General features: G+C 40.3%; 1 protein-coding gene across 2 annotated transcripts in view; it reads right to left on the bottom strand.

Moving 5' to 3' along the window:
• Nucleotides 1-2,104: 2,104 nt before the first annotated feature.
• LOC133570901 (arf-GAP with GTPase, ANK repeat and PH domain-containing protein 1-like) overlaps nt 2,105-16,392 on the bottom strand; it is an 88,485-nt gene continuing 74,197 nt past the window's right edge. For both annotated transcript variants that reach the window (XM_061923718.1, XM_061923717.1), the window contains exons 18-20: nt 12,921-13,143; nt 12,539-12,842; nt 2,105-5,853 (exon numbers count right to left, since the gene is read on the bottom strand). In XM_061923718.1, the coding sequence (XP_061779702.1) occupies nt 5,572-5,853; nt 12,539-12,842; nt 12,921-13,143 (809 nt within the window). In that variant the 3' untranslated portion in view covers nt 2,105-5,571. The remainder of the gene's footprint in view (nt 5,854-12,538; nt 12,843-12,920; nt 13,144-16,392) is intronic.

Here is a 16,392-nt window from a genome sequence, read left to right on the forward strand (position 1 = left end):
ACATCTCTAATTATAACAAATTCATAAGTCAAATTCCTTGTGTGTTACATACTTGGCCAATGAATATGATTCTGATTCTGATAAAATCACAAGTTGATTCAATCTTATTGAATAACAAATCCTCAAATGATCGCAATTGTTGCCAAAGTATTGTCAATTCAGGCATTTTAGTCCGCGACAATCACAAAAAAAAAAGTCATGAAAATCCTGGAGGGACTCATCTCAATCAATCAATCATCCATCCATCCATTTTCTACCGCTTGTCCCTTTTGGGGTGGCGGGGGGTGCTGGAGCCTATCTCAACTGCATTGGGGCAGAAGGCGTAGTACACCCTGGACAAGTCGCCACCTCATCGCAGGGCCAACACAGATAGACAGACTACATTCACACTCACATTCACACACTAGGGCAGTGGTTCTTAACCTTTTTGGAGGTACCGAACCCCCATACTTGCCAACCTTGAGACCTCCGATTTCGGGAGGTGGAGGGCGGGGGGCGTGGTCAAGGGTGGGGCGGGGCGTGGTTGGGGGCGTGGTTAAGAGGGGAGGAGTATATTGGCAGCTAGAATTCACCAAGTCAAGTATTTCATATATATATATATATATATATATCTACATCCTGAAAATATGCAAACAAAACTGTGTTTAGATAATTGATAAGTCAAACTTGCATAAATAAATATTAAGGAATATAACATAACTTAGCTTCTGAGAGCTTCAAAATGTAATGAATAAAATGCTAAAGTTGTTGATAAACAAGCAATTATTTTAATAATTAAATTTGGTCATTTTAAATGAATTATTATGATAATTTAAAATTAATTATTTCAAATATGTTTATTTTAATGTATAATTCTATGGCTGGATGTAATAAGGAGTCAGAAAAAATACAAATAAAAATACAATTAATTTTGATGTTTTTAGCAAAATATAGTAAAAATGCATTTCGTTTTTGTTTTTGTTTTAATTAATAAATATATTTATTTTTAGGTAAGATAAACATAATAATACAATGTATCTCTAGTCTGGATGATTTAGTTCTTGTCATCCTGTTGTCCTCCCGTCTGAAAAAAGGCTGTCCTCACTCGGTCCGCATGGAGCTGGAGGGGGCGTGGCCTCCAGCTCCGGCTGAAAATCGGGAGATTTTCGGGAGAATATGTGTCCCGGGAGGTTTTCGAGAGAGGCGATGAATTTCGGGAGTCTCCCGGAAAATTCGGGAGGGTTGGCAATTATGCGAACCCCACTAATTTCATATGCACATTCACCGAACCCTTCTTTAGTGAAAAAGAAAAGGTTTTTTTTTTCAAATTCAAGAAAAAGTCATATGTTTTTTTACTGGTGCACAAAATGAACCGTGCATGAGCATCACCTTGTTCAAAGAACACAACCAACACAGTGCATGAACTCACAACAAATTACACACCTGCAAATCAGATGGAAATTAGAGGGAACATTGTTTGCGGGTATCCATAATATGCCGATTGTCATGTCTGTGTTGATCATGTTTTTGTTTGGCCATGTGCTGTCTGGTTTTAGTTCCTGCTTTTCACTCCCTTGTTTTGTTACCATAGCAACCATTAATTTTCACCTGTCACATCACGCACCTGTTTCACATTTTGAGTCACGCACCTGTTTTCGCTAATCATGTCTGTAGTATTTAAGTTCATTGTTGTCAGTTTGTCTTTCTGGCGACATCATACCGCATTTATGCTCTGCACACTCTGTTTACCTCTGCGCACTTCATGCCGTGTCCAAGTAAGTTTTTTCGATTCATGCCACAGTTAGCGACTTTTGTTCATGTCCTTAGTTTTTTGCCCACGTGCAAGTATTTGTTTCATTTGTCAAGTTTGTACTTCCGCCTTGTGCGCGTCTTTAGTTTGTTCCTTTTGTTATAGTAAAATTAAATATGTATTCACCTGCAAGTCATATCTGGTCCAAATCTTTTGCACCTCGGGAGAACAAACCACGCCACAGTCCAAGTCATGACACCGATAGGGAGAAGTTTTTATTCTCACGATGAGTTGGGTGTGTCTTGACCTCCGCCGAACCCGACTCATTGAACCCAGGTTAAGAACCACTGCACTATGGCCAATTTAGTGTTGCCAATCATCAAAGTGTATTTATATAGCCCTTAATCACAAGTGTCTCAAAGGGCTGCACGAGCCACAACGACATCCTCGACTCAGATCCCACATCAGGGCAAGAAAAAACTCAACCCAATGGGATGACAATGAGAAACCTTGGAGGGGACCGCAATGTGGGGACCCCCTCACCCCCCCGGCGATCTTGTCGTTTGCCTTTTGGACTCAATGAAAGAAGCATAAAGCAGCCTCAGCGTGTATCAATAATGACTGTTTTATGAATCATCGCATGGGTAAAAAAATACAAATGAATCAACTTTTACAGCACGGACATGTTACACTTCATCACCGGTCATTATAGATGAACACAAAATTACACCACATACAAATGGATGACCGCCTTTTATGCTACTCTTTAAATCGCAACACGGGCGACGTTCCTTTTTTCCCAATTGGGAAACATTCATTGCAGTGCTCACTCTGATGGTTAAGTACATTTGAAAACAAACTATTATTGAATCATAAACAATACCTTTAATCTCTAGGAGTCACAGCAGTTTAGACGTCCATTAAAGCTGCACCTCGTCGTTATATATTTGTCAGTACATTCAGTTGAGACGAAGGCATTTCCTTTGCTTTCAAGGTATTTTACGCACAAATCTTGTACAGCAGGGGGTCTCCAAAGGGTGGGCCGGGGCTCGCAGCTCGTTTTTGTAAATTGGGATATTGTAAAAATAAAAGGAATTCGTTATTAGATATTGCACTAATTGGCTTTGTGTTCCACAAAGCTAAGGTGTGGATGTTTAGCATCAATCATGTACAAAACGTATCAAAGTGGCCCCCCGCTTCCTTCAAAGTTTGGACGGCCCTGCTGTACAGTGGTTTATGCCGCGCACAGTGATACAAACATTCAATAGAAATCTGAAGTCTTGAGCTTTTCAAGAGTTCATTATCAAAGGAACACCAAAGCAATAATCTCTTTGTGAGCCACTTTTGTACACAGAACCACCTACTGTACAAAATGTACCATAACAATCTTGTTTTTGTTTTTTTGTTAGATTCATAGAATTTCATCATCGTATTTCTAGATTTACTTTAAAACGATCGGGGCAACAGACAATATTTACACTCTCTTTGAGTGTGACACACCTCTGAAGTGGCTGATACAGTGAGGATGGAAGGAATTGATCCCCTGCTGATTTTGCAAGTTGACCCAGTATTATTGAACCATATGAAAAGTACATAACTTTTATTGCGGAGTTTTTAACAAAGATAATTAAAAAAATGAATGAAAAGTTATAAAAATTGTTTGTTTTTCGATTTAGAAAATATTGGTTAAAGTGAAAGGCCTACTGAAACCCACTACTACCGACCACGCAGTCTGATAGTTTATATATCAATGATGAAATCTTAACATTGCAACACATGCCAATACGGCCGGGTTAGCTTACTAAAGTGCAATTTGAAATTTTGCGCGGAATATCCTGCTGAAAACGTCTCGGTATGATGACGTCGGCGCGTGACGTCACGGATTGTAGAGGACATTAATAGCTGGCATGGTGGCCAGCTATTAAGTCGTCTGTTTTCATCGCAAAATTCCACAGTATTCTGGACATCTGTGTTGGTTAATCTTTTGCAATTTGTTCAATGAACAATGGAGACAGCAAAGAAGAAAGCTGTAGGTGGGAAGCGGTGTATTGCGGGCGGCTGCGGCAACACAAACACAGCCGGTGTTTCATTGTTTACACTCCCGGAAGATGACAGTCAAGCTTTACCATTGGCCTGTGGAGAACTGGGACAACAGAGACTCTTACCAGGAGGACTTTGAGTTGGATACGCAGACACGGTACCGTGAGTACACATGCAGCTGCGGCTTCCAAACATTTGATCGCTTGCCCGTATGTGCGCGCCGCTATGTGCATGTCACGTACGTAACTTTGGGGACTTTGGGGAAATATATGTGCTGTATGAACTTTGGGGAGGTGAACGGTACTTTGGGCTGTGGGATTGAGTGTGTTGTGCAGGTGTTTGAGTTGTATTGGCGGGTTATATGGACGGGAGGGGGGAGGTGTTTGTTATGCGGGATTGATTTGTGGCATATTAAATATAAGCCTGGTTGTGTTGTGGCTAATAGAGTATATATATGTCTTGTGTTTATTTACTGTTTTAGTCATTCCCAGCTAAATATCAGGTCCCACCCGCCTCTCACAACATCTTACCAATCTTAATCGCTCCCACTGCCCTCTAGTCCTTCACTCTCACTTTCCTCATCCACAAATCTTTCATCCTCGCTCAAATTAATGGGGAAATCGTCGCTTTCTCGGTCCGAATCGCACTCGCTGCTGGGTGGCCATGATTGTAAACAATGTGCAGATGTGAGGAGCTCCACAACCTGTGACGTCACGCTACTCGTCTGCTACTTCCGGTACAGGCAAGGCTTTTTTTATCAGCGACCAAAAGTTGCGAACTTTATCGTCGATGTTCTCTACTAAATCCTTTCAGCAAAAATATGGCAATATCGTGAAATGATCAAGTATGACACATAGAATGGACCTGCTATCCCCGTTTAAATAAGAAAATCGCATTTCAGAAGGCCTTTAAAGTACCACTGATAGTCACACACACACACTAGGTGTGGTGAAATTACCCTCTACATTTGACCCATCCCCTTGTTCCACCCCCCCTGGGAGGTGAGGGGAGCAGTGAGCAGCAGCGGTGGCCGCACTCGGGAATCATTTTGGTGATTTAACCAATGAAGCAAAGCAATTAATTTCAGAAATTAATCCTAATTTCAACTAGTTATTTGGATAGAAGACAAGGTCTCTTCCATTCAAACCCCTCCAAGACCATGGGCAAGTTGTCAAGACCATTACCAAGAAGCTTGTGTGAGAAAGAAACCACAATTATTAAATATTAAATAAGCCCTGCTTCTTCCTACTCCTTTTCGGACATGCTGTAATGAAACAACTGGAAATATGTGAGGCATTACATTGTAATTGTAATTGTATTGTATTGTATGCATGATCAAAATAAACTGAACTGAACTGAACAATTGGAGCGTCTTGAAATCGCTCTGTAAAATCTAGTAGGTATGGTAGAGAGTGATGTGGTCACATGAGACCAAACTTGACCTCTTTGGCATCACCTTGAGATGTTTGGTCTGAATAAACCTACAATAATAATTCTGGACAGTTCATATATTTGTAAGAGGGTAACTTAGTAAATCAGCATGGGATCAAATACTTATTTTCCCACTGTACACAATGTACATAGCAGTTAATACCATCTTATTGCAGTTGTTTACATTTATATGTTTAGGTGGATCGCCATACTTGATTGAAGAATAAATTGGTGTTGTACTTTAAATTAGCTGCAAACAAAGAGCAGTCGGTAAAATGTTTGTGGCATTAGCCAGCGTGTGTGTTGCTTCCTCACAGCAGTTCTCCAACGTCTGGCGGCACCCTTATTCCGTCCTTGATCCGATCTCTCCATTACGACACGGTTCTTCTGGAAGTGCTGTAGTTGAAGCTGGTGCCGCCGCTCTTGTGCGAGATCTTTAGAGTGGTGGCCACCGTCAGGCTCTGCGTCATGGCGACGGGAAAGCCGGGGGCGGCGGCCGATACAAATCCGCCGGTCGTGGCCACGGAAGGGGCGGGTTCGTTGGGACAGCCATACTGCAGCAGGATGTCGGCGCACTCTTGGCTGGCCGCCATGCGAGCCAGGGTCAGCGCCGTTTGACCCTGAGCGTCCCGACAACGAACATCACAGCCATACTGAGCATGAAGAAGGAGATATAACAATATTACACATATGTTTAGAGTTGAGCAATATGTCCTATAATCTATATTGCAATGTACGTATATTGCAGCCACCTGCGATATATATACATATATACACATACATATATACATTCATATACATACATATATACTGTATATATGTATACATACTGACGGAGGCAGATAATTACATATATCCATATTTGTGTGTTACTTCTTTATTTTCATAGTCATATTACAAAACAGCTAGTGTTCTTTATTTGTTATCTTTTGGTTGTCTGCAAGTACTGTGTGCCAACTTTTAAGAATGTGAAGGGGGAGATCTTCTCTGCTTCTCGTCTAAAGCCGACTTTAGATAATAAACAAAAGGGACATGGGGTGAGGTGAGAGAGAGGGGGAGTAGCAATAAATCCTTTCTCTTATCTTCTCCTGTGCCCAGCTGTGGAGGAAGGGACAAGGAGGGTGGGGGCAAGAGAGACATTATAGAAGAGAAGTTTTCCGTATGTTGGATTAGACCATTTTAGCTGCGCGAGTGAGCGCTTCTGTACGGGATTTGGTCTCACGTTTATTTCCAAAGGCTTTGGAAATAAATGACAAAATACCTATTATGTCTCTGGTGGTTCTTCTTACTCAGCTTTATGTGTCATCAAAAGAGATTGGGAGTGACCAGCAACCTGAATTCCCTGGGAGGAACAACTGGTCAAAACGCAACAATACACTTATATACTAAGTATATTATTATCAGTGTTGGGACTAACGCGTTACAAAGTAACACGTTACTGTAACGCGTTACTGTAATGCCGTTAGTTTCGGCGGTAACTAGTAATCTAACGCGTTATTTTTTATATTCAGTAACTCAGTTACCGTTACTACATGATGCGTTACTGTGTTATTTTACGTTACTTTTGATGTAGTATCGGCTAGAAACAGAAGCGCTGCGGTGTCGTTCTTCTGAATCTTCCTCTGTCACAAGCCGGAGAGAAGAAAAGAGGCGCGCTCTGGGTGTGTGTGTGTGGGGAGGGGAGGGGAGGCACACACGTGATACGCGGTTTGATATAGGAAACAAAAACAAAAGAAGTTGTTGTCACGTTCAGTCCACACACAGCGTGGTCATGGCGAGCGCAGTAACGGAGGAGCTTGAACGCCCCGCGCCATTGAATCGGTGTGTTTATAGGTGCAGACTCGGTTGTGCAAAACGAGGGTTTTAAACACATGCTGAACGTGCTTGAGCCACGTTACGACATCCCGTCGCGCACCCACTTCAGCGATAAGATTGTGCCAGATCTTTATGAGCAGGAGAAGAAAAAAGTTGTGAATGAACTATCCCGAGCATCATCTGTTGCGCTCATGACAGACGGCTGGACGTCCAGGGGAACTATAAGCGCTCACTTCATCACAGCAGACTGGGAGATGAGAAGACACGCCCCCTCTACGAGAGTCACCTTGCGCAGGTACTGACACAAGCAGTGGAGGAATGGAAGATAAAGATATCCCAGTCACACGTGATAATGCCAAAAATCAAATAATTACAGTGAATGAGGCAGGACTGGGACCACAGATAGGTGCTTTGCACATGTAGTGAATTTGGCATCACAGAAGGGAATCTCAGTCAATAGGATGGAGCGCCTCCTTGGGAGGATCAGGAAGTCCTACTTCCACCCAAGCACAACAGCTGCTCATGTGGTTAAGACAAAGCAAGAAATGCTAAAGCTGCCTAATCATAAGCTGATACATGATGTCCCAACGAGGTGGAACTCCACTTATGATATGTTGGAGCAGCAGGCAGCTATATACTCTGCATTGACCCACAACACCCTGAAGACAAATGTCACCCTGTCTGATGATGATGTGAGAGTGGCAGATGAGGTCCTCCAGGTGCTTAAACCCCTCAAAAGTGTTACATCTCTACTGAGCACTAAAACTTCACCATCTGTGTCAATGATCCTGCCACTGAAAACAAGGATTCTACAATCCATGGCTCCAAGTGTGGAAGACAGCAGCATCACTCCAGATGTCAGGCTTAATGTGCCTTCTTATGTTGCACTTTAACTTGTTTTTTATTAATGGTCATTGGTCCAAGTTTAAAGAAAGGAGGAATGCCTTTTTATGTTGCACTGTTTTTCATTAATTATGTTAAAAGGGAAATAAAAATGCATGTCAAGTTGATCAACAGATTGTATTATTCTCCAGTGCAATAACAGTACTGAAATGAAGGCTAAAAGGGCATTAATGGGAGCTTTAAAAAAAAAAGAAGAAAAAAAGAAGTAACTAAATAGTTACTTTTCACAGTAAAGCATTACTTTTTGGTGTAAGTAACTGAGTTAGTAACTGAGTTACTTTTGAAATAAAGTAACTAGTAACTGTAACTAGTTACTGGTTTTCAGTAACTAACCCAACACTGATTATTATTAATTATTAGCCATTTTTAGCTTTTTGTCATTACATTCCAATTTTTTACTCTTTTTTTTCTTAAATTTTTTACTGTTGTTTTTATATGCTATTATTTGAAAACACACAACTTAAAATTAAAAAAAAAAAATGCAGACACATTAGGTATATTTACACAACGTTTCAGTATCGGATCGGTGTTGCTGATACCAGCCTGAATTTTACTCGGTATCGGATCGGAAAGAAAATCAGTGATTGTGCACATTACTATCGCTAACGACTAAATTATGGAATGGATTAGACAAAGAAATCAAAAAATGTACTAAAATGATGTACTTTAAGAAACGGGTTAAACTCAAAGTGTTTACAAAGCACAAGGAAGAAGAATCCTGATAAACACTTTGAACCGTATTAAAAGAGGAGATTGTTATCTGATAAAGGATGAATAAAGACATCAATGACTTTTTTGTTTTGTTTGATCAGCCGTTTTACTGCCGTGTTACAGGCACCTGTTTGAAACAATTAAGGTATGTAAATAAACATTTAACAAAATCTTTCTGTGCAAATATCTCATTACACAACATCCCGGTGCGAAACTGCCGCTAATATAAGAAACTTTTTAAAACTTTAATTAAAGATAAAACTAATTTTTTGTATACTTTCCCTAAATATCTAAACATATTTATATTCTCTTCATGTCATATTATGCTCCTTCCAATGCTGTTGTTTTTAGTTTAGAGTTTGTATCCAATCAGAATTCAGATAGCTTATGTTGCCAGGCTGTACGAAATCTGCCCGTCGCCTTCAGAATCAACAATGCGGGCGTCTGTGCGCTGTAAGTGAACGGACACATAGAGGTGATGGACAATTGCGATAGCCAATCAGATCACGAGTTGTTGTCAGTAAGGCCTTCTCGCTGGCCTAATGCTGTGATTGGATACTCACTTTGGGAGTACAAAGTGAGTATCCAATCGCTAGTTGCCAAAACAGGAAGTGGCACTGGAACCATACGAGTCATAGAAAGCCACGGAAAGCTCACCGGTAACCACGAAGATAAAGTATTTGTCTTACACCTAGTAAGCCGCTGTGGACAGACGAAGCCAAGCAATGCAGGTTTAGCGACCGGTGCGCGCTCCCGCGAAGGTAATAATTTGTTGGCAGGCAAACACATTTTGGCACAACAGCGAATCAACTGACTACGACGGTATCACTGGCTTATACAGCATCGAATGGTTCCTACAAATTGTGAGTTAAAATATTTTATTTCTTTATATTTTCATGTTTCATTTGTTTTATACATATCTTTTAATTATGACAGTACCACGTAAGATATGTTTTAATTGCTGAAGTGGGTTTATTGAATGTTAAATGCGCCGAAAAATAGACCCTTTTGTACACTATTGAGGGGTTTCAATGAACAGTAGTGTGCAAGTGGGTTTTTGTATAGCAGGGGTCACCAACGCGGTGCCCGTAAGGACCAGATGAGTAGCCCGCTGGCCTGTCCTAAAAATAGCTCAAATAGCAGCACTTACCAGTGAGCTGCCTCTATTTTTTAAATTTTATTTATTTACTAGCAAGCTGGTCTCGCTTTGCTCGACATTTTTAATTCTAAGAGAGACAAAACTCAAATAGAATTTGAAAATCCAAGAAAATATTTTAAAAACTTGGTCTTCACTAAATGACGAAGAAACAGATAACAGATTTGGTGTCCCAGTGACGAGCAGTCATGGAAAGAAAAAAAAATGTAAAAAAAAAATTAAATTGTTATATGTATCCAGTGATTATACTATAAAGTTATTTTCCGTTTAACTTCACCAGTTTTAGATTATTTTTATTCAAAATCGCTGAATTTTCACATTTGCCGTTCAAATACTGAGAAGAGACGGTGCGGTGAGTCAGCAGCCAGTTGAGGCACGTCACTCAATTGTGCCTCACCATGGATTGCGGACTCGGCTAACTGCTGGCCTGCTGTGCAGTGAGACCGTATTGCTATATGAACAATATTATACATTTCCATAGTTTAGTTAGCTGAGGTATATAATGTACAGTGTATTTTGTCAACAACTGTATGTGTGTAACGTATTTCTTGTGCTGAGCAATCATAAAACTGCTGCGAAGACGCACTGTGTGAGGCTCGCGTAATCCCGCCTCCTGGTGCCGGTTATTGCATCTCCGCCGCAGAATGCACCCCCCGACGGGAGCGCCACACCAACCAAAGCCCACACCCAAACCCTCCACGTGCAAGACCGAATCCACCCAAAAAAAGTCACTTAACAAGAAGCCAAAAAGTGCAAAAACAACATTGCTCGCGCCGTAGGAGCCGTGAACGACTACAGGGACACAACATTAGGTACACCTGCAGACTACAGCACGGATTTCATATTGCATTCATTCACAACTCCTCCAACACGAACACCACTGTTCCCGCACTTATAAGTAAAGGTAAGACCATAATAACGTTTTTTTTTATTAAATGTGCTTTTTTGTGTGCTACAGTTTGTATGTGTAAAGTTAAAGTTAAGTTAAATTACCAATGATTGTCACACACACACTAGGTGTGGTGAAATTTGTCCTCTGCATTTGACCCATCCCCTTACTCACCCCCTGGGATGTGAGGGGATCAGTGGGCAGCAGCGGCGCCGCGCCCGGGAATAATTGTTGGTGATTTAACCCCCAATTCCAACCCTTGATGCTGAGTGCCAAGCAGGGAAGAATGCTGGTATGAGCTTTTAAACATAACCCGTTAACTGCTGCCAATCAAATGGTGAATAAGATACTCTTTAGGGTTCATATGTTTGTAAATCTGACTGTGATGAAGTCAGTGCCTCACCAGCCATGAACCTCACCGCACGTCACTGTGGTGTCCAGTTCAAAGTGTGACATGATTTATTTAAAAATTTGAGAGTTGACTTTTGTATTTTACATGAGTTATTATTTGTACAAACATGGTGCAAAGTAATTCATGATTTGTTAAAAAATGTTAGTGGCGAGCTAGTTAAAATGGGATATTGTGATTTCACAAGACTGTCTTAGAAGTGATCATTTGAAAATGTTCAATTTGAAAAATGTGCAAATATAAAAATAAAGTGTTGCATATTGATATTTATGTTTCTATATATATTTATTGTGAGAAATTATTAAGATGATCAGTGTTTCCACAAAGATAAATATCATTAATTATTAATAATAACATAGAGTTAAAGGTAAATTGAGCAAATTGGCTATTTCTGGCAATTTATTTAAGTGTGTATCAAACTGGTAGCCCTTCGCATTAATCAGTACCCAAGAAGTAGCTCTTGGTTTCAAAAAGGTTGGTATAGTACCGGGGTCGGCAACCCGCGGCTCTAGAGCCGCTTTTAGCGCCGCACTAGTGGCTTTCTGGAGCTTTTTAAAAAATATATGAAAAATGGAAAAAGATGAGGGGAAAATTTTTTATTTTTTGTTTTAATATGGTTTATGTAGGAGGACAAACATGACACAAACCTCCCTAATTGTTACAAAGCACACTGTTTATATTAAACATGCTTCACTGATTCGAGTATTTGGCGAGCGCCGTTTTGTCCTACTAATTTTGGCGGTCCTTGAACTCACCGTTTGTTTACATGTATAACTTTCTCTGACTTTCTAGGACGTGTTTTATGCCACTTCTTTTTCTGTCTCATTTTGTCCACCAAACTTTTAACGTTGTGCATGAAAGGTGAGTTTTGTTGATGTTATTGACTTGTGTGGAGTGCTAATCAGACATATTTGGTCACTGCATGACTGCAAGCTAATCGATGCTAACATGCTATTTAGGCTAGCTATATGTACATATTGCATCATTATGCCTCATTTGTAGCTATATTTGAGGTCATTTAGTTTCATTTAAGTCCTCTTAATTCAATTTATATCTCATGACACACTATCTGTATGTAATATGGCTTTTATTTTTTTGCGGCTCCAGACAGATTTGTTTTTGTATTTTTGGTCCAATTAGGCTCTTTCAACATTTTGGGTTGCCGACCCCTGGACTAGGATCTCCAGCCAAGTCCATGTGGTAAGATAAATTACGGTATTATGAGAGGTGAAGTCGGACTAATTAGGAAATCGCACGGCCCGCCACTGCCAATATATGATACAGCAAAAAAGGGCAGTAAGGATATTTCTAGTACAACAGAACACACAAACTATCTGGTACATTTTCGATGCCACATACTGTAAATGTGTGTTATGGTGTTTGTGCTTTTGAGACTCTGTGAGTGTGTGTACATCCCAGTCAGCTGGGGGACAAAAAAATCAAAAAGAAACTGACCCACACAAGAAGCTGTGTCATCACCACATCGGCCTGCTGACAGGCGGCGTGAAGAGCTGAACCGGGCAGCCGCAATGCCGGGAGCGACCTGGAGGAGAGCGTCATGCTGGGGGCGCCATTGACGTCTTCCTTGGTGCAGTGGGCCAAAAGTAGCAGCAATTTAGGGAGGTTGTGCTCCATCACAGCCAACAGGAGACGACCCGACAGCGTGATGTCTGGACCCTCGTTAGGAGAAGGAGGAGGCAAGGGCGCCACAAATAGTTTCTGCTCATATTTGGCTCGAATCCATGACTCACGTTCCTCCCTGTCAAAACAAAAACAAGAAATGAGGGATGGAAATATGTCATAAGTAGAAATCTTTGTCGTAGACAGTGTTTTTTACCGGGTGGCATCAGGCGTGGGTTTACGGTGGCCCATTGTGCGCGCCTCCCATATGTAGTTAACCATGTGGTTGCCAATGGCGCTGAGGACCAACGTGAGCTCTTGGGGCAGATCGTCGAGATCCAGAGAGCGAACGCGGGACACGTGAGTTCCCAAGTTTCTGTGGATGCCCGAGCACTCGATGCAAATCAGGGCGCCGAGGTTCAAACTGGCCCACGTCGGATCTTGAGAGAGGAACAACGCAAGTGTGAACGCTTTGTTTTACTGTAAAAAGCATACTTGCCAACCCTCCCGATTTTCCCGGGAGACTCCCAAATTTCAGTGCCCCTCCCGAAAATCTCCCGGGGCAACCATTCTCCCGAATTTCTCCCGATTTCCACCTGGACAACAATATTGAGGGCGTGCCTTAAAGACACTGCCTTTAACGACCTCTCTCACCTGAAACCTTCACCCCTTAACAACCGCATGCTGTCCAGGCGCCCGCTTTTCCTCCATATAAACAGCGTACCGGCCCAATCACATAATAATGTAGCGTTGGACGGGTTTAACAATTGTCTTTACTCAAAGATGTCAAGAAATGCTGACACGTTGTATGATCTATAAACTGGATTAATGATAACGCAAGGCATACTTGGTCAACAGCCATACATGTCACACTGACGGTGGCCGTATAAACAACTTTAACACTGTTACAAATATGCGCCACACTGTGAACTAGGGCTGCGAATCTTTGGGTGTCACACGATTCGATTCAGTATCGATTCTTGGGGTCACAATTCGATTATAAATTTAAAAAAAATTCGATTCAACGCGATTCTCGATTGAAAAACAATATTTTTCAGATTCAAAACAATTCTCTATTCATTCAATACATAGGATTTCAGCAGGATCTACCCCAGTCTGCTGACATGGAAGCAGAGTAGAAGATTTTTGTAAAAAGCTTTTATAATTGTAAAGGACAATGTTTTATCAACTGATTGCAATAATGTAGATTTGTTTTAACTATTAAATGAACCAAAAATATGACTTATTTTATCTTTGTGAAAATATTGGACACAGTGTGTTGTCAAGCTTATGAGATGCGATGCAAGTGTAAGCCACTGTGATACTATTGTTCTTTTTTTAATTTTTTTTTATAAATGTCTAATGATAATGTCAATGAGGGATTTTTAATCACTGCTATGTTGAAATTGTAACTAATATTGATACTGTTGATAATATTAATTTTTGTTTCACTACTTTTGGATTGTTCTGTGTCGTGTTTGTGTCTCCTCTCAATTGCTCTGTTTATTGCAGTTCTGAGTGTTGCTAGGTCGGGTTTAGTTTTGGAATTGGATTGCATTGTAATGGTATTGCTGTGTATTGTTTTGTTGGATAGATTAATAATAAAAAAAAAAAAAGAAAATCAATTTTTGAAAAATGAGAATCGATACTGAATCGTGAGAATGCCGATTTGAATTCAAATCGATTTTTCCCCACACCCCTACTGTGAACCCACACCAAACAAGAATGACACACACATTTGGGGAGAACATCCGCAACGCAACACAACATAAACACAACAGAACAAATACCCAGAATCCCTTGCAGCACTAACTCTTCCGGGACGCTACAATAACATCTACGGCTTTTGGAGCTCAGTGCACAACTGCACACACAACAAGAAGGAGACGAAGCAGAAGAACGAAGAAGAGACATGGTGACGACGAGTAAGAAGAAGAAATACGCTTGCAAGTTCCAAAATGATTGGAAAAAAGAATTTCATTTCATCCAGAAAAGCTCGAAGGGAAAGGGGTATGATACCTGCAACTCAAATACGCCCCCCAAACCCCCCCCCCCCCATCTCCCGAATTCGGAGGTCTCAAGGTTGGCAAGTATGGTAACAAGATGTTTGTTACCCTATTGACAATTATTGAAGACATGTTTTCACTTTGAAAAAAAAAAAAGTCAGAAAAAAATCTGCCTTTTATTCGGCGTTAAAAGATTTGAGGTGTACTCGAACTTGTGCTGGATTTGGGAGCATTTGTTTAGTTGTCCCATCACTTCTAGGCAATTTTCCTGACTTTGTGGATTACTTAGTCTCATTTTGAGTCCTTTTAATTAATTTGTGAATTAATGGGTGGCGAGAGGAACCTTAATTAATTTTTTGCATTAAATAAATGCTAAAACCAATTGTAGGTGCCAGCTAATGTTATTTGTATTATCTGTGGTGTATTTTAGTTTATTAAGGACCCCCATTAGTCTACACCGCAGTGGAGACTATTCTTCCTGGGGTCCAGGCAAAAAAACATCACATAATCACAAAACAAAAGATTACAATGCAGTACTACGCAATCAATAATAAAATGTTGTAATACAAAAATAGTAACAACAAAAAACAAAACAAAAACAATAATTCGGGAGTCTAGATAATAATGTTTATACCAAAAATAAGAAAGAGCAATATAAAAATATATATATATATTTTTTGCAAAAAAAAAGTACTTTCTTTGCACAATTGATTGGCTCGTCATTTGGTGATTGGCGGGGATATAAGTCAGGTGGGGGGTGTGGTATGTCAGCAGTAGTGATATCAGCTCTTCACCTGGTGTTCTCATTGACCACATGAGAGGGTGACAGGGGATGTCATACTTTGCTGACCGCTATTAGTTTGAAAGAACACATTGATATAATGCATTTGGATGGCATGTATTTTTAATCGCATTTAGTTTGAAAAGTTTGTTCACCATTGTTTTCAAGAAAATAAATATTTAAAATGCAACAACATTGAAGCGATCATTTTTGGACAAGCCAGCGCGTCTGGCAGGTACAAGTTTTCCCCCATTCAGCCTTTTGGCGACTGTATTTGCTTTTTTAGTCATAGTCGTCTAACACCAATCCAACGTAGGTTAATATATGCTAAGCCTGGGGTGTCCAAAGTGTAGCCTTCACAACCCCCGGAATTACGAGCATCAACATTACAAAACAAGAAAGTATTTTACGTTAATCTTACATTAATTTACAAGTTAGAATTTTTTTTTTTTAAATCCATCCGTCGTCATGTCTTTCATAATGATTGTGAACGATAGGCAAAATTAAAAAAAACAAAAAGTGCAGTTCCCCTTTAAGCCTCAGTTTTACTAATGTTTTCCAATGTTGCAAAAAGGTGTAGAATAAATATTACATTTCAACATCATTATAAGAATTATATAAGGCTTTTATTTTTTTGCGGCTCCAGACAGATTTTTTTAATTTTTGGTCCAATACGGCTCTTTAAACATTTTGGATTGCCGACCCCTGCCTTAACCGCCGTATGGTCAGTGATCAGATCAATGCATACATCAGTACAAAAATGAGTGAGTAGACTCTGACTGATGTGCTCACTGGCAAATTTCAGTCTAAAATACCGCCTGAAAGAACTTTAGGTAAAAACTGTTACCAAGTTTTGTGCAAATAAATGGCATGTATTCAAGTAAAACGTTTAAAACGTTCCT

Source organism: Nerophis lumbriciformis, linkage group LG28, assembly GCF_033978685.3.
Source record: "Nerophis lumbriciformis linkage group LG28, RoL_Nlum_v2.1, whole genome shotgun sequence".
Lineage (NCBI taxonomy): Eukaryota > Metazoa > Chordata > Actinopteri > Syngnathiformes > Syngnathidae > Nerophis > Nerophis lumbriciformis.